Source organism: Miniopterus schreibersii, assembly GCF_964146895.1.
Source record: "Miniopterus schreibersii genome assembly, chromosome: 1".
Taxonomy (NCBI): domain Eukaryota; kingdom Metazoa; phylum Chordata; class Mammalia; order Chiroptera; family Miniopteridae; genus Miniopterus; species Miniopterus schreibersii.
Genome location: NC_138101.1, coordinates 195680849 through 195708789, shown reverse-complemented (window position 1 = coordinate 195708789; position 27941 = coordinate 195680849). Strand labels below are relative to the sequence as shown.

At 50.7% G+C, this 27941-nt stretch overlaps 1 protein-coding gene and 1 long non-coding RNA gene across 2 annotated transcripts; one reads left to right on the top strand and one right to left on the bottom strand.

The window, feature by feature from the left end:
- Positions 1–14671: 14671 nt before the first annotated feature.
- On the bottom strand, positions 14672–20163 carry GLRX5 (glutaredoxin 5). The gene is made up of 2 exons (XM_081152500.1): positions 19831–20163; positions 14672–15332 (listed from the first exon to the last, which is right to left on the bottom strand). The coding sequence occupies exons 1-2, from the start codon at positions 20117–20119 to the stop codon at positions 15154–15156; spliced, it is 468 nt and encodes a 155-aa protein (XP_081008626.1). The 5' UTR covers positions 20120–20163; the 3' UTR covers positions 14672–15153.
- Positions 20164–20599: 436 nt separating this feature from the next.
- On the top strand, positions 20600–22129 carry LOC308564367. Its single transcript, XR_013999934.1, has 3 exons — positions 20600–20700; positions 20935–21148; positions 21933–22129. It is a non-coding gene; the product is annotated as an uncharacterized lncRNA (long non-coding RNA).
- The last annotated feature ends 5812 nt before the right edge of the window (positions 22130–27941 follow it).

Below are 27941 nucleotides of genomic sequence, written 5' to 3'. Positions count from 1 at the left end.
GGTTTCCATCTACCAACACTTAGATTGCCCCGGGAGACCAACCAGCCCTTCTCAAACCTACAGATTTTAAATGCCTGCAGCCAGTGTCCTTTGAGTGTCACCCCTGAGTGTCACCCTGCCTTACCCAGGACTGGCCCCTCTGGTGGTCCATTTAGCCTCTGTGCCCCTCAGGAGAAAGCTAAAACTTGGGGAGCCCCTTGGCTGACCCTCTTGGCACCTTTCTGACGAAGGGCACCAAGGAACAATCACCAGCCCCTCTCTGCCCTTCTGACAGCCTCACTGATCTAACACCTCCCCTCTCTCCCAGTCTTGGACCCAGGAACAAAGTAACAAAACATGCTTCTGATTCCTTTGCCTTCCAACCTCTCCCACCTCCTTTCTCCCCCACAATCTTCCAGGCCCCCCAACACAGCTGCTTTCTTTGCTTTTACTTCCCCAAATCCTCATGCTCCCTAACTCCATTCTCAGTGGTGACCTGGCCCCTCCAACAGACCTCTGGGGATCTGGAACAGCCTCTGGACTTTGCCCTTTATATGCTAAAGAGGGAGCTGAAGGAAGCCTGGCCCCTCCTCTCCTCTGAAGAGCTTTCAAAGCCAGGTCCTGCAAAGCCTCTCCTGCCTTGGAGCTGGAAAGCCCCCTAGCTCCCTGGAGGGAACAGCTGCTGGGAAACTGGATGGAAAAGGGGAACTGAAAATGCATTGGTTTAAATTTACAAAAAACTTATCCTAGGGACATTATGATAATTATGGCCCTTGAGTTGGGGTGAAGTCTCCGGAGCTCGAGAATGAACTTCAGGCAGATAATTTGCAAATCCATGGTCTTTGTTCACAAGGACAGCAAGATGGGAAGGGAAATCCACAACTGGGTCCAAGTCTTGAACTCTCAGGAGCTCGTGAGTCTCCTCTGTGAAATTCAGGGTTAGGAGAGGCCACCCCCAAGGGCTTTATACTCTGAGGCTCTCTGGCCAAAGGTCCTAGTTTCGTGTACTTCATATTTCTGATTGAAGCTGCCAAATACAATAAAAATCCAAGCCGTGTTAAAATGGGGTGGTGCTTAAGGAGCTGAGCTCCTGCATCCATTGACTAGGAGGAAGAGGGGTGGATCGGGGAGGGCTCATCAGCAGGAGGTTCTCTGGGGCAGATGGACAAGGGTGCAGAGCTCGCCTGCAGGGAGCCAACAGGGAGCAAGGAAATGCAGAGCAAGATGCCAAGATGTGAAGAACTGCCTGAGTTCATTCGAGAAAATCTAGCCGAGCAAGACCGAACCACCTACTTCTACCCATTTCCACCATGGGCAAGCCAAGAGCACAAGCCCTTAGCCGCCAAACAGCCTCTACAGGTCTTCCTGCCTCCACTCTGGGTCCCTCTAATCACTTTCTCATTCAACAGCCTGGGAGTCCACCACCCTCTGGATCTTCCCAGTGACCAGGGTAGAGACCATGGCTTCCCAGGACTCGAACGGCCTGGCCTGCTGGCTCTCAGCCCTGACTGCATATACTAATCCTTCCGGCTCAATCTCAAAAGATTCCGATTCAGCTAATCGAGGGTGAGGTCAGAGCACCATTTTCTTTAAACTCTCCCCAAGTAATTCTAACGTGCACTGAGGATTGAGAACCTCTGGTTTGGCTCTGCCACCTTCTTCAACTTCATCTCATGCAAACCCCCCCTCACGTTTTCTTTGTGGCACAACACATTGCCCAATTTTTCTCATGTGTCAATCCACCTTTCCCCTTGGACCACTTACACTTGCTTATCTCTGATATCCAGGAATCCTGCTCATTGATCAGCTCTCAGCTCAGAAGACCCTCCTCAGGGAATCCTTCCTGACTTGCTAGTCTGGACCATGCGGTACCACCCAAAGTTCCATTAGAAAAACACTGCAGGTGTTTCAAAGAGAGGGAATTTAAGTGTGGGAATTGGCTGCACAGGTGATGGAAATGGTGAGCTTACTGGGGAATGGTGTGTCGGCAGAGGGAGCCGCGACCTCCCCTGTCGCCAGAAGGGTAACATGCTCACTGGAAGTCAGAAGCTGGGGGCGACTGCTAGGAGCTCGAATGCAGTGAGGGCGGCCTACTGGGGGCTGAAACCACGGAGGGAGGGGCTCTGACAAGACATAGCACGAAGGAAGAGATGCAGCCATTGCAGGAGGAGCCACCCAGAGCAGAGAGAGGGCAAGAAAACGCCTGGCTTCTCTCCTCCTTCCCCCTCCCAGTCTCCCACCAGTGCCTTCTATTGGCCCAAACTGCTGAGAACCCAGAGAACAAGGTGCCTAGGAAGCTTAATTCTCCACGATACCAAGCAAAGCAGATGTTCTGGTTATTGACTGCTGCGTCAAACCACCAAAATGTAGTGACTGGATCACCCACGGGTCTGTGGGGTGACTGGACTCAGCTGGGCAGTTCCCGCTTGACGTGGGACCCCTCCTGCAGTTTCAGTTAGACGGTAGCGGGTCTGCAGCTGTCGGAAGGCCCAGCTAGGCTAGATGTCCAAGGAGGGGCACTCACAGGGCTGCCAGTGGTGCTGGCTATCAGCTGCAGCGGTCCACTGGGTCTCTGAAAGCCTTTCCATGGGCTCGGGGCTTTCTCACAGCATGAGGGCTGGGTTCCCACAGGGAATATATGAAGAGCAAGCTTTCCAGGAGACTCGGGCAACAGCCGTAAGGTTTCTTATGCCCTGGCCTTGGGGATCATCTCTAGTGTATCCATTGGTCAAAGCACAAGTTGAACTCAAGGGGTTAGAAGAATAGACTCTACTTCTCAATGGGAAAACAGTAAGTGTGCACAGGGAGAAAAAAGACTCGATGGTGGCCACCTTGTCTAGAGCCACAACAAGTCACAGCCCTTTCATACACAAAGCTCACTTACTCCCCTGCCAGGACACCCAAATTCTCATACTATTATGGCATCAGGTTCAGGTTCAAGATGTAGGACCCCATTGTATAAATCAAGTCCAGGTGTGGATGAGGCTTACTATGGTCTGAATGTTTGTGTCCTGGCAAAACGCATATGTTGACATCTTAACCACACTGAAGATGATAGTATTTGGAGGTGGGGCCTTTGGGAAATGCCTCAGTCATAAATATGGAGCCCTCATGAATGGGATTAGTGCTGTTATAAAAGAGGCTCCAGAGAGCTCCCTCGCCCTTTCCATCCTGTGAGAGCACAGCAAAAAGGTGCTAGCTGTGAACCTGGAAAAGGGCTGTTACCAGGATGTGGCCATACAGGTGCATGACCTTGGACTTTCCAGCCCCTGTAACTGTGAGGAATAAATTTCTGTTGTTCATAATCCACACAGTCTGTGGAGTTTTGTTATAGCAGCTCTTCAACACACTTCCTCACCATCTAAAGGCCTGAAAATTAAAGAAACAATGACATCCCCCCTTCATATTCCCACTCCCAGCACACAGTGGTGAGACAGGCAAAGGATAAATACAGTAACACTCCCAATAAAAGAAGGGGTGGGTGGGCTAAGGAGTGGGGGAAATGGGAAGTCCATAGGAGTCCTTGGTCTATAGTAATTCTGAAATTCAGCAGAGTGCATCATTAGTTCCTTGATTAAAGCCCAGTCTTAGTCCCCGGGAGTGCTTCTCTATGACTTGCCTTCTGGGTCATACTTCCTTTTTCTAAAAAATGTCTTATGTGTGCAGTCAAATAGCTTTCTCAGCCTGCCTCCTGCTTGTATTGTGTTCAGGGCCAAAAAGTATCTTGTGGTTTTGAACTATGTCCCTCCAGTCTAAGCTGATACATTTCCTTTGAAATTTGTATGGGTTTCCTATTATCAAATTGTAAACCACACATCTGAGGTGTGCCCTTCCTTATTTTGGGCTGCCTGTGAGGCTGCTGTGGTAGAGCTTTTAGGTTCTTGAAGATCCATTTGTCTAGCAGAGAGTTCTGGGGGAGGAAGAGAAGCATCTGATGGAGTTTGAGAGGGGGGTCGGGGAGGCTGGAGGGCACCGGGGCAGGGAGACCTAGAGGAAGGATGTTAAGAAGGCAGCGGGGCCCATGGCACACAGAGCTGCCTGGGGACATGCGCGGGCAGTTAGGGCCTCTGAGTGCGCAGGTCTAAACCAGCGCAAACAATGGCTGAGGACCCCGTGCGGCTCGCTGCCTGCATTTTTACATTCCACAAGCTAAGAGCATGTTCACATTTTTTAATGTTGTAAAGAAATTTTCAAGAATGACAGTTCATGACAAATGAAAATGTCCTAAAATTCAAATTCCACTGTCCAAAACAAAGATTTACAGGAGCACAGCCATATCTGTTTATCCATTCAGCATTGTGGGTGGCGACAGAGGCCATCTGACCACAGAACCTACAGTGTTGACTCTCTGGCCCTTTGAGGAGTTTTGCTGACCCTGTCTGAACCGTTCGTGGGAGTCTTTGGAGAACAACCCAGGTCTACATTTACTGCGAAATGTTAGAGACCAATGGAAGCATATGATCCCTTTGAAATCCAGAGTCCAAGTGTCGCGGACCTGGGCCCGTGTTTTCCTGTCTCCCCGGTTCAGATCCTGCTCTCAGTGGAGAGCAGTAAGCCCTGAGCCAAGAGGAAGGCTGCCTGCCTTTGCACCTGCCTGGAGGGATGTCACCGTGTGTCAGCAGTTCTCCACACCAGCTAATTAAGGTCACTTCCAGCAGCTACTGGGATGCACGGTGCTGGGCTCCTGCTCAGGGTGCCAGCCCTACCCTGCCATCGCTGGGCTCAGCCCGCCCCCTGGCCTTCCCCTGACCCCAGTGTGCACGGGGTGCCAGCTGGGGCTGCCCAGAGTCTCCTTGCTCTGCCTCACCCCTGCCCTCCTGCATCCATCCCAGCCGCCCTTCGTGACTGGCCTCGGGCCTTGGCACTGGTCCGTGAAGAAGTCTGCACGAGGCCAGCTCTCTGGGGAGCCAAGTGGGCCTGTTGCCCATCTGTAGCAAAGGAAGAGGGGGAAAATCAAACGCAATGATGTCCAAGTAGTCACTGCTATTTGCACATCCCTTAGTATTTCATGTTTGTTTTCCATTAGTTGTCCCTGTACCCCTGGGGACCCTGAACAGCCTTCCTCCTTGCTCAGGCACGCGGAGGGTGCTCAGAAAGGAGCAGACACAGGACAGTCCCCCCGGTCCAGGCTCCTGACACTTACTGCCTCATGAAACCCTACAGTGGCCTAGAGGGAAGTGTGTATGGCCTCTGCCTTTCACCCACGATCACGCAGCTGAGAAGTGACAAAGCCTGGATTTGACTCTCAGCCCTGCTCTTTCCACAGCAAACTTACGGGACAAATAAAGACGGGCAGCAATGGCAGACCGTGGATTGGAACACGGGCTTCGGAATCGGCGGGTCCTGGAGTCCAATCCTGGCTCTGCAGTTCGTTGTGGTAGAGGCTGCTGCTTGTCTAGAAGACTCCGCGCTCCCAGCGCCCTTGCCTCTGTGCGTGCCCATGCAAGTCCAAGGCGGCTGAGAGGCAGGCAGTGCTGAGTGCGACGTCCATCAAGCCTTTCACGACTGTGTACCTTCCTCCGTCCTGTGGGAAAGTGGATGTGATGACGGGAGCTTTGGCAGACACCTTGGACCACGAGGAGCGGGATTACACCAAGAGATTGTGGAGCGGAGAGCTTTGGGGGGCCTCCCACATAAGCCCTGGACTTTTTGACACAAGGGAAAAATAAACTTCTGTCTTAAGCCACTGCTTGTGTATATTTCTTTTTAAAGCGGAGGAATATCACCCTAACTGTCATACTTACAGTCCCTGAACCCAGTCTAACCCGGAGTCATTATGGGGTAACTGCATAGCAGCTAACACTTACGGAGTGCCTACTGCTTACCAAGCACTTTTCTAAGCGTTTTTTATGTGCCAACTCATTAAATCCTCAAAACAAGGGAGGTGCTATAGGTATAATCATTTACAGACAGGATGCTGAGGCTCAGAGAACGCATTAGTTAATTTGGGTTCCGCTGGGAGTGACACAGACCCCAGGTTAACATTGGCAATTGTCTTTCTCTCACATAACAGGCCAGCAGTGAGCTGGAGGCTGACAGAGGCTCTGCTCCACAAAGCCCGCGGAGCCCCATCTCCTTGTTGTCCGGGGGTGGCCCTCGCCCTCAGGGCCCACGTTGCAGCACCACAGCACCGGCAGCATGAGAGAGAGGCCATAAAAAACAGGGAGAGGGGCTGTCTCTGAGGGAAGACTCCCCAGAAGCTAACACAAGGTGTTCGGGCTTGGATCCCATGAGCCAGAACGAGGACACGTGGCCACACGTAGCCAGAAGCGGAGTCTTCACTCTGCGCCTGCTGTGGAAAGGGGCAGGGTGGGTGCTGGGGGACTATGTTAATCAGGATCCTTCAGAGAAACAGAATCAACAGGATGGATGGATGGATGGATGGATGGATGGATGGACGGACAAACGGGATTTGTTATAGGAATTGGCTCACAGGGTTATGGAGGGTGAGAAGTTCCACGATCATCAGCGGTCCGTAGGCTAGAGACCGGGAAAGCCGGTGCCGTAATTCATCCTGAGCCTGAAGGCCTGGGAACCAGGCGGCCATAGAATAAGACCCGCTCCGAGTCTAAGCCCGAGGACAAGCCACCCTGACGTCTGAGGGCAGGAGAAGAGGGACGTCTCAGCTCCAGCAGAGAATGAATTTGTCCCTCCTCGGTCTTTTCATTCTATTCAGGCCCTTAAAGGATTGGGCGGTGCCCGCCCACATTGCCGAGGGTGGGTCTTCTTGACTCGGTCTGCCAACCCCAATGCTCATCTTTCCCAAAGCGCCCTTGCAGACGCGGGCAGGACTAACGCCTCCCAGGCTGGCTGCGCGTCCCTTAGCCCGGTCAATGCGCATCCCTTAGCCCGGTCAAGCTGCATATAAAATGAACCCTCCTGGGAACTTGGGCACAGAGGTGAAATAACTGACCCAGGGCTACAGAGACAAATAGCGGCAGAGCTTGGATCAACCCCAAGCAGCCTGGTGCAGGAGCTGCCCTCTGAACCGTCCACTATCCCAGGGTGGCCCAAATCCAGCCCGCCCTGTGCTTTTAAAAACGACGCTTACCTGGCACCCAGCCACGCCCACGTGTGTCCATATTGCCTGTGGCTGCTCTCACACAACAGCAGGGTGGAGGGGTTGCAATCAGAACCATGTGGCCAGAGCCAAAAAAACTTACCCTTTTACAGAAAAAGGCCACAACCCTTGCACTTCCAAAGGAGAAGCAGGAGCCCCAGAGCCACGCCGAGGCTGGTGCGGAGGTGAGCAAACGCTCCCCGGTCCCCAGGAGGAGCCTGCGCAGGTGCCTGCAGCCTGAGGTCAGCGACCCCAGGACTTGTTCGGCCACACGGAGCCTGTTTTGCGGGGCTGGGGACAGTGTGAAATTACAGCTATTTTTCAATGCCTTGAATCTGTGCAGGGGAGCAAACGTTAACAGGAGAACCTGTTGACAGAATGATTCTCAAGTTCACGAGGGAAAGAATGCTGGAAAGAATATCCGAGAAAAGTTTGAGGAGCGTGAAAGGTGAGAGTCACTCTGCCCAGAATTTGAGGCTAGAACGTCTCCCTGGCCCCTCGCAGTGGCTGCATGAGGCAGGGACCCATTAGGCTATTAACCCATTTTGGAGATGAGTAAGCTGGGTTCGGAGTCGACAAAGGATCTCCGAGGGTGGTAGACTGAGGCCTATTTGTATCCACACACATCCCTGTACCTCAGTTCATGTTTGGGAAGGAATGTAAGTGAAAGTCTTTTCAGCCAGACCCTGGGAGTTTCATCCACGCAGGTTACCGGCGTGTGGCTCTCTCAGCGTGGAGAGTGGGCGGGCGGGGGAGTTAGGCAATGGGGACATGGTAGCAGGGTGGAGAGAAGAGAACCGACCCAAGGGATACCCGGGGCAGATGCCAACAGGGCCGTTTGGATTGGGAGAGAGGAGGGTGAATGATTTGAGCAACTGGTTGCAGGTGGGTTTAGACAAGACTAATTGTCATAGCATGTCATACATGCGTGACACCGTCACGCCTGGGAGGAAGGGCATGGGCACTGCTGAAGGACGTGTGCCAACCTGGAACATGGGAGATGGGCTACCAGGCACCCGGACAGACGCAGGCACAGCCCTCCCTGAACATGGTAGAGAGACCCCCCCGCCCCAGTTTTTGGAGACCCATGAACTCTAACTGCTCTCTGTGACAGCCCATCTGTGCACCAAGGGCTGCAGCCTTACCTCAGGAAGGAGAAAGAAGCTGACTCTCTCCAGATGCCCAGGGCCTCTCCCTCCCCCTCCCCTGTCTCAGATAGAAACCCTATCTCTGCCTTTGCTACTGTTGGTTTCCCGGTTTCTCACCTAGAGAAGCAAATCAACACCTAATTACTACCTGTGTCTGACTCCTTCTTTGACGGGAGACCCTGTGACTACCCCATTTGGCAGATAAAGACACTGAGGCTCAGAGAGCTGGCTTGTCCAAGGTACGTGGCAACCAGGATCCTGGTCCTGGGCTTCTGCCTCCCAAGTCCCTCCTTTCCAACCTCCCCCGGACCCCGACAGAACCACCCAAGTCTAGCCCGTTAAAGGAGGCGTTCCCAGCGGGAAGAAAAGGGCTTGACTTAAAACACTCTGATGACTGCTGCCTGGTGACAAATACTCCCCTGAACCCCTGCCGTGCCAGGGAAGGGTGAGACCCACTCCAGTGGGAGGAACTGTGGCATGTGGGGGAAGCAGGGCTCTACCTGGGGACATATAAACCTCCCTAATTTTCTTTTTCACGTAGAGGATACATCAGGGAGGATCCGAAGGTCTCAGTGTGGCCGAGTCCAAATTTTGAAACAGGGAGGGAGCCTGTCCAAGGCCCCCCTCAAGGGGGGGGCTCAGTCCCAGAGACACAGCGCCACCTGCTGGCCGGCCATGGTGCGACGCGCTCTGTGAGCAAAACCAAAGCAACTGGAACACAGCACCACAGAGACAGGGAAAAACCTAACCTGATGTCTTACTGCTTGGAGTTATACTGAAGATATGCAAAGGCTTTATCCACTTAGCATTGAAAACAATTAAATGGTTGTTAACTGTGCAATAAATATGTATTAAGCACCTATTAAGACAGTTTCTGTTGCTTTTGGCAAAGGGTACCTATAACACTTCCCTCTCTCTCTCTCTCGCACACCTACATACAGACGTATATGTACACACACACACACACACACACACACACACACACACAAGCTCATTTTAGGTGTACTCCTAAATAGATGTTTTATAATCTATATATGTAACTAAATTAATAGGTAGCAGTTCAGATTGTGGTGGGCCTTGGAGCCACTGCCTGGGCTTGTATTCCAATTCTTTTGCTTTTTTTTTAGCTGTGTGTCCCTGGACAACTCACTCAACTTCTCTCTGCCTCTGTGCTCCCATTGGTAAAATTTTAAATTAACAATAAAATATAATTAAGATAGCTGTACTGTATAGTTACTGTATTTGAGTGTCCCATATGTATAAAACTTCTTAAAAATTAAAACTTTTCAAAAGTCCTCTCATTGGGAAACATGAAAAAAGGTGGCTCGCCTCACACTTTGGAACACGAGTGACTCCGTTTGAGCAAGGGTTGTACCAGCCAATGTGGTTCATGTCAGGTCTCAGTTCTTAGGTGAATTCAGCCCAGGTCCCTGTTTTGCAGCAGAGTTTCTATTGAGCAACCTCAGTGTCAACACAGTGAAGCCTTCAAATGTAAACATCTGGTTAAACAAATATGATCCTGAAGAGGAGTGGTTTGCCCAGCCTCACTCTACATGGTCTCCCCGCCTCTGCAGTGCCCTGTCCTGTGTGTGGGTAACAGAGGAGGTGACCCCATGGTACAGGGGTCAGAGTCTGTCCCAGGGATATTAGTGCCAGAAGGAGGGTGGAATCCAGACAGGAAATCCCAGCAAATCCCAGCTCAGAGGTTGGCTCCAGGTAGGTGAGAGAGGGGCTTACAGCTGTCTCTCTCTGAAGTGTAGACCCAGGTGTGGGTATCCGGGGGTGGGGTGACAGGGGTTTGAGGAAGGCAGGTTCTGCCAGGAACAATGTGACATGTGCCAAGTACCGCCAGCCAGGGGAGCTCATCTGAGCCTTGGAGTGCAGGGCTGTTATTGGAAGCCAGTTGTGTGGGTGCTTATTACTCAGCCCCTCAGAGGTCAAACTGCTATAATGTGACCAGGGCCTGACAGGCAGGACATTCCAGAGGCTCAGGGCATCTCCCAGGACAAGGCCAAAGGCCAGGCCTCTCTGTGCAACGTGTAGGGTCTGAGCTCTCCAAGCTTTTACTGCACATGCCAAACTCAGAGGTTCCCCTTTTCAACTCAAGAGGACGGTGGCTGGTGACTGCTTACCGGCCAGGGGCTGGTTAGTGTGGCCGACACCCAGTCGGTGCTCCAGCCCGGAGGTCAGCCTGCGGAGCCCTGCAGATACACACGCCGAAGTTGGACCCATCCGAACGTGGAGGCTTTACTAAGGAATTGTGGATAAAATTAAAAACACAAAAAACCAGAATGATGGGTTTGTGATGCTGGGCTCCCAGGATTAGAGCCTGCAGATACAGGAATTGAACAACTGCTGAAGTTGCCCTTCAGATTCCAAGTACCCTGACGCCTGTTTCTGACCCAGCCCCTGCCCGTCCCCCAGGGGAAGGCTCAGCCCAGACCAGCCTGGGTCCAGAGCAGGAAGAGGTCCCATCACAGGGTCCAGGGCCTGGTGTGGACTCATGGCCAGCTCAGGACTGGCGACAGTCACACCAATGACCTGGAAATTCATTCCACATTTCATCACCTAACCTCCTGTCAATCGGGGGACACGTCTACCTTCTTCCCTGGCAAAATGCCTCCTGTGAACTTGTTAATGAGGTACAGTGGAACCCAGGACCACAGTCCTTGCTCCTGATAAATGGGAACTAAGCCAAAGTTAAACAGGGCTCTTTCAAACGTAACTCCGCACAGTAAAAGCCTAACTTCTCAGTTCTGTCAAGACTTCCCACTGGGCGAAACTGAAGTAATACTTAAAAAATAGAACTCAGTGGTATTAAGTCACCTGCAGTCTTAGGAGAGTAATCGTGGGGACTTCTGCCCGAGCGGCTGGGTAGTGGTACACGCACTCCGCCGAGACCATCGCGAGTATCCCATCTCGTCACCTCCCCTCGGGGGTGAGGCTCCGCGCTCCAGGGGCAACCAAACACTAGCAATGGTCTGTCAGTAACTACGGGCTTATCTCCACTCCAGCGAGCTTTAGAGTGATGGTGAGTGACACACGACAGTGCCCGGGTGAAGTCCAAGGCAACCGAGAGGTTAACTTATCCCGAGAGCTCGTGGGCCAGGATCCTGACGGACTCTCACGTCTGAGCGTCATGAGCCTGATGCAGGTCAGTGACGCTGGCCTTTCCCGGGCAATCCAGTAGGAAAGGAGGCTGTTGCCTGCGGCCGGTCACACAGCCGGGAAGCCGGGTGGGACCCCAGGAAGTCTGGTCCAGGTCCACGCTCTCGGCCGCTGCCCTGTGCTGTTAGCCTGCTAACCTGGGGCCTACCCGAGAGGAATGAAGGCAGGGGACTCCTCGCTCGTTTTGTGCATCTGTCTGTGAGCACTACGGGTGCCAGCCACAGGGGTGCCCGAGTGAAGCCAAGAAAAAGGCAAATGCAACCTGTGTGATGGCCAAAGGGAGGTCAGAGGTGGCCACCCCGGGGTTTGAGTGGGGCGTGATGGCCAGCGAGGTGTGTGCCGGAGGCCACTCTGCGGAGTCGGGAAGAGGTCTGTGAAGCCAGGCGCCTGTTCTGTACGGTCTCCCGACTCAGGTGGGATCTGCTCCCAGTTCAACCTCACCTGGCCCACAACTGCCACCACGAACAGTAAGGGTGCAACTCTCAGGACACAGGATGGGGACGTGACTTCCTCTATGTTCCCCCTCGGTCACCCTGCCTATCTTTGTACCTGGGCTTAAAACAGCTCTTCCCTCTTTCACCATCTTTCCGGCCCCCTCAAGTTGGCCACCAGAGTTCTTGGGCATCACTTAGAGTCATTTTTGAGATTTATTAACCAATTCTTAAGTGGAAAATGCAATTTTTTTAAACCTATCAAATCAACTACTTTTTCTGTAGTTGATCCACCAAAATCTATTTTTCCCTGTCAGTGACTCTCAAGGACAAACTTGGAAGACTGCTCACCTCTGGTTTAAATTCACTTCAACAAAACCCTGTGGCACAAAGGTCGTTCCTGTCACAAGTAACAAGGTATCCAACCCTCAGGATACAACTTCTCTAAATGGCTAACGGAGCTATTTATTAAATTCACAAGAATTCTCTCTCAAGCCAGCTGTTGTGGCTTTGATGATTACTGGAAAGCTTGATGTCCCAGACTGTACATGAGTGAATGTGACAGGGGCAATAACAGACCCAAGAGACTTCCTACAAGTTACCTCTGCTCTAGAGTATTCCCCAACTCAGAGCTTATGTGACATGTGATGACATTTATGTAACTATCGCTTGTGAAACAAAAACTCTCTGAAATCATACAGATGTTTCATCTCCCAAAATAACTTCACCTATTTCTAAGGGTCTAACAACAGAGCATTTTGAAGTTGTGACGAAGGCCCGATCTGTCACAATGTTGGGTCCTGGGAGGCAGGGAGGCAGACCCTGCATTTTTAAACAGACCGTGTGAGACACTGTTTGTACAAGGGACTCTGGTGCGGCTGCTCTCGCTATCCGGGTGAGTCCCAATTACGCACATCATTGCCCAGACTGACATCTGAGAGCATCAACGATATTCCGCTTGGTGAGGACTTGTCAGGCACACGGATGAAAGTATTAATTAACTTGTGGAAAGAGCACCTCCACTCCCTGTAGGGCTCAGAGATTCCTTAAACTTCTAGCTCTCTGTGGCTGATAGGATCTCTGACTCACCAGCTTCTGAGTCCAGTGAGTCACTTGGCCATTCTGCCCAAGTCCTGACATTATAGGGGGGTTTCTGACACTCATGTTCCCCTGCTGGTAACCTCCTCCTGTCTCATTTTTCAGATGAACCCTAGGGGTATAAAGGTAGATCTAAGAAAAAGCCAAAAGCAGCAAAATTATGGAAAAGTACGGGAAGGCGAGGGACGATTCTGTAGCCCTGTGTGCGTGCCCCGGCCTGGCATTTACGCAGGGACAGTGGCGAGCGATTTATTAACGGTATTCTTTGCAAAGGGCAAGGTTGCAATCTTGTCTGGGCTCCAAGTGGCAACAGCACAGGCGAGATCCTGAGCCCGTGGCCTTCCTCCCAGTGCCCACTTTCCCTTGTAAAACACAGTGACTCAGACGGGTGAGTCCCCGCCTCCCCCAGGTCCATGCAAGCGCTTAGCTAACAACAGACACAGAAGGTACTGATGGGATGCGGTGTGCAATGAATTCATGTAATGAAAATTCTTCTTGAGAGAATAAGCTGCTTTTCTTTGCCCTGAGGCGGTGAGCTCTGGGATTCCAAGGGCAGTCCTCTAATCTGAGAGGAATGTCCCCAGTGAAGTGGGGGTGGGGCTACCACTTTCCTCTCTTTTGGGAATCCCAAAACCTCCCGGGAAGGGATGGTGGCAGGAGCAGCAAGGTAGGAAAGGACCAGCGCAGGTCAATCCTACCTGTAATCAGGCTGTTTTCAGAGCTCTTCCCAGCAGCACTCAGGTGGGCTCAGACAGAACAGGCCTCGAGAAGCGCTCTGGGGGCATGAGCTGGCCTTTTCGCGTCATCTGCCCTTTCCATGGAAAAATGTGCCCCCTTCCCAGCTCTGCCACTGTGAAGACGCAATTCTAAACAGAGGCCCAGCTTAAGCCCCTGGAGAAGAAGGTTTCTGGGGATCCCAAGGCACACCCTACTAAGGGGGGCTCCCCTCCCCCTGCCCCAGACCCATGTAACCTCGCGTCCAGTCCCAGCGGTAGCACAGGGACGGAGACGCACTGGGCATCTTAGAAAAACGTACTGACGCGGCGCTGCTGTGACTCCAACTAGTCCTTCTTTTAGAAAGGCCTCTTTAAGAAATAAAATGCTCAGCGGACCCCATCTTCAAGGACTGTTGATGACTTCTCCTGATCTAACCGCCGTCAGCTTGCCCAGCACGGGTCTCAGAGGTGGGCAGGCGGGCTGCCTCCTCCAGCCTCGCCCCTCAATTCTTGCCAGCCGCCCAAGCCTCCACCAGGACCTTCGACACCACTCAGCATTTACAACTCTTCCTTCCCTGAAAGATCAGAGCACAGCTTGATAGCAATTTTGGTGGCAAATTTAATAGAAGACGGTGAAAATCATCTTAATGTCTAAAATCAAAACGTCACAGGAACTAAAAATCCTTAGACTGCTATAAACTGAATGTCTGTGTACCCCCAGAATGTCTATGTTGACAGCTAACCCCCAGTGATGGTTGTTAGGATGTGGGGTCTTTGGGAGGTGATCAGGGCATGAAGGTGGAGCCCCTGTGAGTGGGATTAGCGCCCTAACAAAAGGGACCCCAGAGAGCTTCCTAGTGAGGACACGGAGAAGACAGCCATCTGCGGACCAGGAGTGGGTCCTTGCCAGACACTCAATCTGCCAGAGCCTTGATCTTGGACTCCAGCCTCCAGAACTGTGAGAAATAAACGTCTGTGGTTTATAAGCCACCCAGCCTATGGGATTTAGTTACAGCAGCAGGAACAGACTGAAAACAGGCTTCTTGCTATTCAAATTAACAGCACACACCCCATATCCCTGGCAGTTTATTTAAAAACACCCCCCAGTTTTCATGTTGTCTTCCTTGCCCATCTTTTTTTCTTAACAGAACAAGGTACAAAAAGTTGGGGGATATATTATGTTTGCAGACCGACACACCGGCAGCGGACTCACGGATGGTAGTGATGACTCACAAGCTCCTACTTTCCCTCCGGAATCAGGCAAAGGGCAAGTGACTATCTACGACAGATTCTGTTTACAGCGATGTGATAATGCGACGCTCAATGACGACAGCGCAGTGGTTATAATTAAGTTCACAATTCTTAGCCCAAACACCAGACACACTAAAATCACCTGGCTGCTTACAAACTGGAAGGATCAGTGCCAGCAGCTGTCTGAGCAGCGAAAACCAAACTCAGTAAGGCTTCTCTGGCAGTGCGAGTCCGACCCCCGCGGTTCCCTCTCCCATCGGACGGATGATGGTGGGGTCTCTGCTCAGGGAGGACCCACACCTTCACTTTGAGTCCTGGTCTTTTGTTTCGTCTAAAAGGGCGGAGCGGATGCCCAGCTTTTTCAGTTCTTCCACCAGGTCCCCGTTCTGGTGCATCTGCAGGAGAATGTCACAGCCCCCCACAAACTCGCCGTTGAGGTACACCTGCGGGATGGTGGGCCAGTTGGAGTAGTCTTTAATGCCTGTGGGGAAAAAACACCTAAGTATCACTTAAATGGTCAGAGCTGAACTTTTCACAGCAAAATGCTTTTTACCCACCCCTAGCAGAAGGTCAAGTGTTCCTTCCTTGCTTCCCCCATCCTTAGGGAGCAAGGTGTTTGCTACAAAGAGCATTAGCTTGAGAGCCAAATGGACCGCTGTTTAAACCCCAACTCTTCCAATTACAAACTTCAGACAAGTTTACTACTGAATCTCTCATCCTGTGTCCACCCTTCTCACAAGGTTCTGATGAGAATCAGGTGAGTAAAGCTCCACTGGGCACTGAATTAAGAGCAGAGAATCTGATCGGCTATGGAAATCACACAAGATACCAGAGCCACATTCTCCATGTGTCTGCCAGGCATGTTTTCAGTAAAACAAAACCTAAAAGAAATGCCACAACTGCATTTCCAAGTGGATCACTTACCGGAGATCCATCACGGTGACACTGCCAAGTGAGGCCATCCTCACCCATGCCTGTCTGGGGTAATGAATGTCACCAGTCACTTATGCTCAAGAAGTTAGGCATTGGTTCTATCTTTAATAATTCTCTGACCCAGAGAAAACTCCCTTTCCTATGTCTACAGATGAGAGCCCTCATCCTGTTCACCCTCGATGGGCGCTCCAGGGGTCGGGGGATCTGGATCAGCACAGAGCTCACAGTGACTGAGTTAATGCAGGGAGGTCCAGGCGCAGGACCACTGGGTGAGTAAGACCCACCCCTGCTCTCAAGAGCTCACAGCAGACAAGAGACCATCCAGCATGCTTGAGACAGTGCAGCCATGCAATTATTCTGTTTTGTTCTGAGCCACAGGATGATGGTTATAACAATAGTAAAAAGGAAATAGGGTTTCAATCCTAAGACATAAAAATGACTCTTTTCTAACCTTCATCTTCACCATTCTACTCATATGTTGAGATGAAATATCCTTTTAAAAACATACCTAGCCAATAAACATTGGTTGGTTATGTTAAAATAGGATGGTCAAAAGCATGACCTATAATAAATCGCTATAGATTATTATTTTTATACTTATATAGATAGGCAGTTATTTTTAAATGGCCAAAATGAGCACAAAATAAAACAGAAAAGTCAACAGATTCTGCAAACAAACTACATTATACAAATTACAAAGATGGTCAAGTGGTGGTTTTTATGTAAACAAACAAAATATAAGAACTGGCTCTTGATACCCTATCACTTATTATCAAACATTTATTTTCCAAACAAAATTACTAATTTGAGTTATATCACAAATAACCATCCAAGACACAATGTGTTTTTCTCATTTAAAAGTCACTGCCTTCTAGCCTGGCCAGTGTGGCTCAGCGGTTGAGCACCGACCTATGCTCCAGGAGATCACGGTTCGATTCCCGGTCAGGGCACATGCCCAGGTTGCGGGCTCGATCCCCAGCGGGGGGCGTGCAGGAGGCAGCCGATCAGGGACTCTCTCATCACTGATGTTTCTCTCTCTCTCCCTGCCTCTCTGAAATCAATAAAGATATATTTAAATAAATAAATAAGTCACTCCCTTCTAAAAAACAGCCACGTTGCTCTAAATGACGGCACTAGAGAAGGCCCCAGGGCGGGCGAGCTGAAGGCTTTATCTTTCTCCTCCAGACCTCACACGTGAAGAAATGGTTACGATGTCACAGCCTCTCTCTGAAAGCACACTTCTCCTTTTTCTTAACCCCTTTTCAGAGGTGTACTTGACATGAGATATTAATTTCAGGTGTACCACATGATGTTTGCATATACTGCAAAATGGTCACCACAAGTCTAACATCTGTCACCCACAGTTACAAATTTTGTGCGTGTGTGTGTGTGTGATGAGAAATTCTATAATCTACCCTCTTAGCAACTGTAAAGTATATTTTTAAGTCGCTCTGAGTGTCCAAAAAAAACCACCAAAAAACCTGTGGTGTGGGGGTAACCAAATAAGGGGCAAATTCCATTAGGCATGAGAGTGTCCGTACAGTACCGCATCCAGGTACACTGGGAAACCCTGATGGAGTCTAGCTCTTCCACATTCTGACGCCGGTGCTACACGATGACTTAGCAGACAAGCTGTGTTTTTGTTTTTGTTTTTAACTCTATCCTCAAATACTATCTATCAGAACTTATTTTTACAATGATGTCAGTTACAAATCTTTTTTCACTTTTATGATGACTCAGAGTGGGTTGTGGGAATTAAGAAATGTTTAAAGTAAATATGAACTTCTTTTTAATTCTTAACTTTCTTAAATGTCTAGTACACTTATGTATGTGAACCATTTATGTGCATGATATTATGTTTGGGTTTTTCTAGTTAATAAATATTATAGGCAATGCTGCAAAGAACATCCTTACATATGTCTCCTAGTTTACATGCAGGGTCTGTCTCTAGACCACGAGGTGACATATCAGTTGTGTTTTTAATAACAACACACTACGTAGGGCCTTTGGGCCAAATCAGGTCCACTTCCCGCTGTGGTAAAGTCTCACTGGAACTTAGCCACGCTTACTCATTTATGAATTATCCCTGACTACCTTCACCCAGAACAGCCAACGTGAATAGCTGCAACAGAGACTGTGTGGCCAACAAAGACTGAAGTATTTACTCTCCGGCCCTTTACAATGGAAGTTTGTCAATCCTGCTCTAGACTGCGCAGGAGTGAAGCAGCTGGGTCCTCCGCTATGTTCACCTTCAACTCTCCTAGGTACTGACAGCTATTCCTCCAAAGTGCTGGAAACTATTTTATACTCTCATCTTCAGCGTACAACGTGTCCACCACACAAACACATGCCAACAACTCGTTATCCGCCTTCTAAAGTTTGTGTGTCACAGGTATTGTTCTCTTGCCCTAAGTTCCCTGACACCAAAAAGGGTGAACATATTTTCAAATGCTTAATGAACACTTGACAATAGGGGTACTGAGAATTCCTTCAAAAGACACTGCTCCCAAAGCAAGAAATACAATGGTGACCTGAACAGGCAGAAATTTAAGTGTTTATAATGTTTTTAAGAACATGGAAGAGGGTTTACGATATGATAAATAAAAGCAGCATTTACTTATTAGGACAGTCACTGAAATCTTGCTCTGCATAAGCAATATACACAGCACCAGGCAGTGGCACAAGACATGCTCCCTTCTCTCAAGAGGGCAAAATACTATGTATATCTACAAGGTACCCCCCCTCCCCAAGGTAGACACACTTTAACAGCTGGTAACTCAATTCTGAGAATAAAATGTATTTTAATAAACTTTATAATTACTCAAAGCGGGTGTATACATTTTGGGGGACACCCTATAGATATGCATGATACCAGCTGTGTTTTTAACAACAACAAAACTTTTAGAAACCAGATCCAAGAGTTGGCCACAGAAGGATTCCAACCCAAAGCTTTTCCAGGACACTGGCCTGTCTCATCAATGTAAGAATGACATGATCGATCATTTCAGAAGCAGGACAACGTCATAAACACAGAACAACAGAATGAAGAATTCTACGTGTCAGTGAACAGAACCCGGTGCTTTAAGACTACTTTAGAACACCGTAACCAAACAGCACTAGGCTCAGGGAGATGCCAGAACTCAGTCATCACAAACTTCTAACTGGAATGCAGGGGACCTAAGCCACCCTCCCTGCTTCTCCACCAAGCCATCCTCCCCCTTTCTCCACCAACCCCACCAACCTTAGCCAAGAAGCAGACCCATGGAGACCCCTAGAAAGGTTCCCAGCCTGGTGCTCAGCAAAAAAAAAATGCTAATTGGTAGTCAGGGCCTCTGCCTCCCTCCACTCCCCTGGGCCACTGAAAAGCCACAGGTCCTGCCAGGCGCCTGGCTCCTCAAGCTCCAAGCGTGAGTTAGCGAGGGACCCGGAGCGGTCCCCTGCCCCTCTCCGGACAAGCCTCTCCAAGCCCTAGCCCCACAAGTTCTCCCCTGCCCTTGACTTCATGCCTTTTTCTTGCACACCACCAGATCCCAACTCAGACCGATGCGAAAGCTGCGCCAACCACTCCCTGGAGCAACAACAGGGGATGGCCTCTGACGCCCTGCGCCTTGAAGCTCCAGGCCAGCCTCCGACCCCACCAGCCTCAGGCAGCAAACTCGGCCCCACCGCTCCCAGCACCAGCTCCTAATCGATCCTCGAGACAGGCCAACGCCCTCAAAGTACCCCCAAAGGTGCCTACCCCCTAGGTTCTTACGATACCTCTCCCCACTTCCCCAGCCCTGCTGCGCGGGGAGCCGGGCTGCTGACCGCTGACCCCGGACGCAGCCCGAGGGTCGGCCAGCCGCTGGGGCTCGCCCACTGCCCGAGCTGACAAGGGTGCCAGAGCCCAGACCCTCGGACCCTGCTCAGGTCACCCACGTCCCCGGTCCCAGGCCCTCTGACGCGGCAGAACCCCGTGCCCTGCCCCGGCTCGAACCCCAGACACAGCCCCGGCCCCGCCGAGCGGCCTGGCCCGCCGCCCCGGCCCCGCACCCGGCGGGCCTGACCTTGCCGCAGCTGGGGGTCGTCCAGCACGTTGTAGGCCGCGTAGTCGCTGACGCCGTGCAGCCGCAGGATCTGCACCACCGCGTTGCTGAAGCCGCACTGGGGCTGCTCGGGCGTGCCCTTGAGGAAGACCACCACCTTGTCCTTCTTCACCAGCGCGTCCAGCTGCTCCGCAGAGCCGCCGCCGCCGCCCGAGCCCGCCGCCCGCACGCCCGGGCCCCGCAGGCCGCCGCCCGCACCGCGCCCCCAGCGGAGCAGAGCCGCCGCCGCCCGGCCCAGGGACCCACTCATCCCGCACGCTCGCCGGAACCCTCGACGGCCGGGTGCCTCGGCCGGCCCCAGGGAGCCTTTCCCCGCCCCGCAGCCGTCCGGCCCGCCCTCCTGGGTCCCCCATTGGGCAGGCTCCAACCTGCTCCCCGTGATTGGAGAAGGCTGGCTCACAATTACTCGAGTCTTCCAATCCGGTTACTCGCCCCGCCCCAACAGGTTGAAGGTGGTCTTACGCCGGAGTCGCATCTTACAGCCTTACCATTGGCCCTGGGCAACCGCTTTGTCAGTTGATTGGAGAGAGCGGATGTCCATCAGGGTCACGCTCCGCGGCGCCTAGAGAGGCGAAACGCCGGGGCAGGCGACTTACCTCCGGCGGAAGACGGGCGGCCGGGATAATCCGGCCGACTGGGTAAGGCACTGGGCGGGGCCCCCTGTGCCGCTCCGCGGAACGCCGGGAAGGGGTCACGTCCAAAGGAAGGTTCCGGTTCCGGTGTAGGTGGCGGTAGAGTTTCCGTGGCAACGCGGGTGGCGGGCGCCTGGTTCCCCGCGTGGCGAGCGGTAACTGGGCTGGAGGAGGCGCGGGTGCGTCCTTCCCAGCTTAGGTGAGCGGCTGCGGTGCCTCCCTGAGGCCCCGGCCGAATGCGGCGGTTCGCGGCGGAAGCGGGCCGGGCGCTGGCCCACAGGCCTGCCCGGGGCTGCGCCATCGAGCCCGGGCCGCGTATCCCGCCCCTGCGTCGGCCGCGCCGCCCACGTGGGAGCGGAGAGCGCCGGGCCCGGCCTGTGGCTCCGGCCTCTGGCGCGCGGGTCTTTCTCCTAATCACCTTTTCTTGTAAAAGTTTCTTAAAGCGCTCTCGACTGTGTGACCCCGTCGGGGTGTGGGGTTCGCTGGCTTTCCACCCCCACTTAAGCCCTTGGGTGACTAAGATGTAAATTGGTTCGTTGGACAAGCGTTTGGTGCGCAGGCGCCGCGCGCTCGGCACCGAGCGGGCGCGGGGGCCCCGGGGGACCCGACGACCGAGGCTGGTGGTCGGCGCGAGAAGCGAGAAGCAGGTACAGAGCAGCGCGTGGGGCCCTGAGCTCAGAACGAAGGGCCCGTCGCTGTCTCTAGTCTCCACCTTAACGCGCGTCATTAGATGTTGATTGAATGCGCACCCGCGCCCAGGCGCTCGGCTTCATTCTCTGTGCTTTGGAGCGGGGCCGGCGCTCCTGTTGGTCGCACGAATGGTTTGGGAAGGGGGGGCCTCGGTGGGATCGCCGCCTGCTCTGTGGTCTGGAACCCGCGCCGGGTTGGCGGTACCCTGGAGCACACCAGACTTGCAGAAAGAGCATACTCCAGAGGGAGCTGAGGCATGACTGCTCGAGGGCCAGCCTTCCGTGTGCAATTTTCCTCTGATAGTTCCCGCGTGCTGTTGCCACGGTGATGATGACTGCCCCGTGTCATTTTCTATCCACCAACAGTAAGAGCAGCTTTGCAGTCGAGATATTGTTTAACAGATGGAGCGGTTTCTGTTGGACACTTAAGTACTGCTACACGTTATTATTATTATTTTTTTAAGTATTTTTGAAATGGTTTCTGGGGATGACCTGTTTTGTGCTTTGGAGGTGCCCAAATTTAAAATGAGAAAATTAGTACACGCCCTGTCAGCAAGCGAATCTTCCAGGTAATCCTTTGGCGTAAAACTTGAGCTGAACAAACTGAAAATGAACTCAAGATGTTACTCAGAAGTGCTCCCCAGAAACGTGTTTCATCCAGTCGATGGTACTGATGTTTGGGAGTCTTCTAACGTGGCACCCAAAATTGACAAGCTTCTGAAAGAATCTCTTTCCTCCCCAGATTCGTTGATTCCAGGTAAATCAGAGGAACAAGCCTCAGAAATAGACAGGAAGCGCTGTGATGCAGAAGCAGACCTGTTCCAGAAGTCCAGCCTGCGGTGCACTTAGCAGAGAATGTATTATTTCCAAAATCACCCTTTACTCATGCTTATGTTATAGTAAGTTGTGTTTTTAAAATAAATATTGGTGATTTGTTCTTGAAAATGTAAGTTGCTTATTGCCTACTCCAAACTGTCTAATTGGGCCTCTGTGTTGAGTGGAAGAGGGAGAATTTGCACACTGGGGTTCTGAGGATGGGAGACGGGGACAGTAATGCTACCTCTTACCGAGAGTAATGTTGGCTTCGGAAATGTACTTGCTTTTCCAGTCGTGAGGTGTTTTGTTAAGTTGAGAACACAGCTGTCACTAAAGATTAGGAGTAATCCTTGAGCAGGAAGATACAAAGCCTGTGTTTCTCAAACGTATTAAGTGGAACTGCTGTGCACAGAGTCAGATAAGAACCCAAGTGAAATGTACGCTGTGGGAAAGCATGTCCATGCTCTTCAGGGAGCTAAACGGGTGGCTTTGGTAGCGTGATCAAGGGAAGAAAACAAACCACAGATCTAAACCGAAGAAATTGAGACAATACACCTAAGTTTAAGTTTTTAATAAAGGAATCAAAATGATAAAATGTTGTATATGTTGAACATAGTAATTTCTGTCTTTGAGTTAAAACCACGCTTGGAGTATAGGCTCCAAATGTCGGTGATTTAAAGAAGCAGAGAAAATAGTATTCAAAATAAAGATTTCTTCCCATGCAGCCAACCCTTATATATGATTTGGCATTTTAGTTTTGAGGTTTCTCTTTAGTAATTCTATAACGAAAGCATGACACAAGCATACTCTTTAAATAAACACTTGTCGGAAATCTGCATTTATACTCAAATAAGTTTGGGTGTTTTGAACCCAAGTCAATAATCTTGATCAATTTCTGATCTTTCCCCTGTGGACATTAATGGAGAAGTAAGGGAGGGAAGTACACAGAAACCTGCGAGAATCCTGGCATTTTGGTCACAAGAGATAATTAGACCCCTATAAACATGCTGACTCAGGCATTCTGACAATGTTTCTTTCCTGCACTTATTTATAGATAAGGCTTTACTATATTTGGAAAATTTTTCCTTTCCATCCACTGCTCCAAAAGTAAACTCATGTGGAAACATAGTTAAAAACCTTCCAAATTTGCCTGGCTGGGCATGGCTCAGCAGTTGAGCATCAACCTAGGATCCAGGAGATTGCAGTTCAATTCTTAGTCAGGGCACATGCCCAGGTTGCAGGCTCAATCCCCAGTCGGGGGCTTGCAGGAGGCAGCCGGTCAATGATTCTCTCATTGTTGATGTTTCTCTCTCTCCCTCCTCCCTTCCTCTCTCTGAAATCAATAAAGATTTATTTAAAAAACAATAAAAACAAAAAACCTTCCAAATTTGAGATCGGGCCTTCCGATGCATTAGCCCTAAATGAAGAGTCGATTGTGGAGCCAATATGATGCTTTCTTTGAACTCAGCTTTTGTGTTTCTGTGCCTTGACTTCCATGTTGGAGTCAGTGGTGCGTTCTGACAGAGGGCGTGTTTCTGTGCACAGGGCTTGCGATACAGAAGTGGCAAGGTCCAGGCTGGTCAGAGCATTCTGTGAGTGTCATTTTAAGAGAAGAGTGGCTGCCTGGGTTGCACAAGGGGTTGAGCCAGCAAACATTCCTGAGTTAAAATAAAATAGCATTTGCGACCCAGAGTTCCGGCTGGAAGCTGAAACCTCTCTCTGGTGCATTTAGCTATTATCCGGTAATTTTAGAGTGTCACTGAGACCCTAGAATGAACTTGATTCCCCAACTGCCCTAAAAATAATGTAATGTGTGAGAAGCCAAGGCAGTGCCCTGCCCCCCCAGGAGAATCTTTGCTAATCCCTAATGCAAAGATAGAAATGCCTTCTGGATTTTACCACCTCTGTCTGACAGAGACAGCTGTTTTTATAAGCACTCCTCTGGCTAGGGGAGTGGCCGCAGTTTTGCTAGTTGAGGTTTCCAGTGGGCTCAGCCTGGAGACAGGAAGGAAGGCCTTGCTAGGGCTGCTCTTGCTGGATCCTAGGTCCTGCTTGCCTCTCTGTAAAGTGAAGAGAAATGGTGTGGTGCGCTGTAAAGTGGGTTAGCTCAGTCTAGACCCAGCTATGGGAGAGGCTGTGAGAACGTAGTCTCCAGAGAAGCATTTATGAAAGGCCCGGAGGCCACAGCAGAACCCGAGCCTGTTCTGGGAGGTGAATTGTAGATGGGTGGTGTGAGCCCTGGGTTCTCGTCCCGAGCATCCCTAAATACTTGGGAGTTCTTGATTCTCCGGGGAGTTTTCCACCCCTCCTGCCTTCCTGGGTTTGTGAAAAATGTGTGATGTCTGCAAACGGTTATTGTTATTTCAGGAAGTCTCTATACAGGGGCTGCAGAGCCTAAGGGACTGATTTGTACTCTCCTCTGCTCCTGAACATCTGCCCCCAAACAATAGCGTCTTGTGTTTGGTTTTGTGTACACGCGTTCATTTGGACCTTACCGCTAAGTCTAAGGTAATGCTTCTCAGATATTTCGGTCCCCGAATTAGGTTCTCTGTCCAGTGTTTGTGTGTAAGGTCTTTTTGACAGACTTGAGCGTGTTGAGTCCCTCCAGGAGTTTTGTTGCCTTCATAAGCACTCTTTGAAATTGTACTGCTGAGTCATAACATCGCCAGCAAGTCCCACAGAAAGTTCAATATTCCTGAATCTTTTTTTTGGCTCTGCATGTGAGTATATTAGGTACAGATGTGATGTTTATGCTTTGTGGAACTAAAATGACACTTTAAATCTAAAACCCAATGAGAAAAACGGAAACCATAGATTCCATTTCTGGAAGTTTTATTTTCCTTCGTCCCCATGTGTCCTTTTTTGCGTTGAGGCCCAACTCCAGACTTCTGCTGGACTCTGTTCTGTTTGAGAACCTTATTTTATTCTGAGGAAAATAGCCCAGGTCACATTTCATACAAGGTTAGATATTAAGGATTAAGTGGTAATCATAAAACATGCTCAGACTTGGTTATAGGTGATAGGAGAATAGTTGGCTTTCCCCAAACTGTCTGTTCAATGAAAGGTTTCAATGTTTTGCATTATGTGTTTCTTTTTCCTACCAGCGATAGTTTCTGTAACTCATACTTATTATAGTTCAACAACTGTTGAGAAAGTGCCTAGACCACAGAGTATAAAAAGCCAGGAGCCAATGCTGTTGTGGGTCAGACCTGTGAGGGAGATTTATCTGTTAGCAGAAGTTTATGGCTCCCTCTGATAATCACTGGCTTTGCAGCCAGATGAACAGTTAGGCAGTTTTATTATTTTCTGTGAATGAGTGCTAAGATGTATTGCCAAGGCCCTAAATACTCTTTATGATGAGTCAGAATTCCACTGGGTGCCTCCACCATTGAGCCTTAGTAATTTACTGCCTTCAGAATTAACCTTGCTAGCGTCAGGACCCATTGCTCCACATTGTTCAACGATCCACCTGGGAAAGGAAGTGAAATCCACCGATTTCATGGAGGCGAGGGAGGCTGGAACTGGGATGAGACATAGTGTTCACTGGAGGATTTTTAATAGTTTTCTGCTTTTATGGCCTGAAAAATTCCATTTGTTAATTCTAACTTGAAACTTTTTGAAAGTGTAGCCCACTGAGATATTTTAGTTAACTGTTACCAAATTTCAATGAGCCAGAGTTTCAAAGCTTTAGTAAAAGACCGTTATAAACTATCCTCTAATTAAAAAGCAAAAGTAAGGGGGGTCATTTGCATAACCTCACTTGCTAAATTAGGTGACCAAGAGAATTCGGTATTGAAAGCCTTGAAGAGAAGGTGCCGCCTTGGCAGGCCCCCCCTGCGGATAGTGCAGTGGCAGTCCTCCTCCGACGGGGCCGATGCCACCGATGCCACGCCGGCCGCCCGAGTGTGTCAGCCCAGTCGGCCCCACCTTCCCATTGGTTCGTCTGCATCCCGCGGCTGCAGCTCTGACGGTTCACACGTCCCGCTGGCTGGCCCTGGCCAGTAACATCCTCTTACTTGAAGGGATTTTTGCTTATGTTAAAAATCAACACGTCATATTTCAAAATCATTCTGTCCTGAGGATCTTGGAGCATTTCCTCATGAGCCTCTGCCTTACTCTGCAAGGCAGGTAGGGGGCACTAGTCTCTTTTACTTAAGAAGCAGGGTCAGGGACAGCCAGCACATGCTGTCCCCGTCATGGCAGTGTCTGGGAGCAAGACTCTCAGTTCTCATCCAAGTCCTGTTCTTACTTTAGGGAATGGCCAAGGCTTAGTTTTCTAATGTTACAGTCATTAGTGTTAAACAGTTTAACACTAAAAGCAGGAGGAAGCAATGGCTAACAGATTAAGGGGAGATTTTAAAAATTAAGACATTCTGGGGATTTTTGTTTGTTTGTTTGGAAAGCAGCATTCTGGGAGCATTTGTAATAAGCAGGGGCCACCAGCCCTCACAAGACACTATTCTGTGAGCTTAGAGCCTTGTATCATAATATCAAGTCACCAGGAAAGGAAATTACATTCCACGTGCCCTGGCTAAGAAGTAAGGGAAATGTCGTATATATCACATTGCCAACAAAAATTACACACATGCATGGCTCAAAGAGGTTATGTCACAAAAAGTAATCCTGAGGGACACACTCTTCCTCATTATGCCTGATAAGCAGTTTTTTCCTGCTTGTTATGGACTTCATATCAGTCCATGGTGAGGGACTGGACAACATTGGCATGAAGTTCATTTTTTTCTAAGCTGCATGAGCTAAATGTTGGGCTTGAGAGAGCGTGGCTGACGTCAGGCAAGAGATGGCCGCCCAGAAAGCTGTCCTCTGAGTGCTGACGTCCTGCTCACCCGGGACGGGCAGTCAGAGGCACTGAAGAATAGAGCCAGCCTGTTTCACGGCTGTTGGGGACCAAACCTTTCAGGGGCCTGTATGTATCATAGTTTCATTTTTTATGTTCCCCCTCCCCCACTGCTAGACCGGCAGCCAGTAGCCCAACTGAATTCTTTTTTGCCGCTGGTCCTTAGCACTATACCCAGCACTTTGTATGTACTCAATGCATAATTCCTTTTTTAATCCACACCTGAGGATATGTTTATTGAGTTGAGAGAGAGAGAGAAACATCGATCGGTTGCCTCCCATACAGGTCCCTACCAGGGATGGAACCTGCAACCTTTTGGTGTATGGGGACGAAGCTCCAACTAACTGAGCCACCCCGCCGGGGCTTGATGTGTTATTAATTCTTGAATGGAGATCACATAGCATGGTGACAGTGTAGGCGACAGCTCAGAAATCCCAAAATGGGTGAAACTCATAGGCCTGTGCCGTGGGGGGGAGGAAACATTCGCCCATGGGGCACCCACCAGCTCTGGGCCGAGTGAGTAAGCCAGCCCCCCCCTCACCCACGGACCCTCAAGTCATGACTGAGACTGACAAATGCGAGACTGTCAGAGCACTGGAGTAGGGTGGGGGTGGGGCCAGTACAGCAGTCAGCACCACCCGGCAGGGAAAGCACAGTAGAGGGGGCGGCGCTTTAACTGGATGTTGCAAAAAGGGTAGAGCTGCTGCTTAAAAGGGGAGTACTTGGAGCAGGAGGAAACAGCCAGGCAGAGGCCCGTGAGGACTCAGACGCATGGACAGTGCTGGGGGCCCTAGGATTTCTCCCGTGGGATGAGAGGAGGTCACAGAAAGCGTGTAAGCTGCAAGTCCTTGAGAGAGGAGCCTGGGAGGATGGTTGAAGATGGACTGGGGGCAATGAGACCAACAGGCAGGTCTGGCTGGCGGGGTGCAGGTGTTCCAGACCTCGGAGGTAGGATTGACGACATTTGGCAACTGGCTGGATGTGGGGAGGGGCCCAGGAAGAAGAGGGAGGGGTTCGGGCGGGTCCCAGGTGCCCAGCCTAGCCGCTGGTGGCTCCTACATGCTGAGGCAGGGCAGGCGG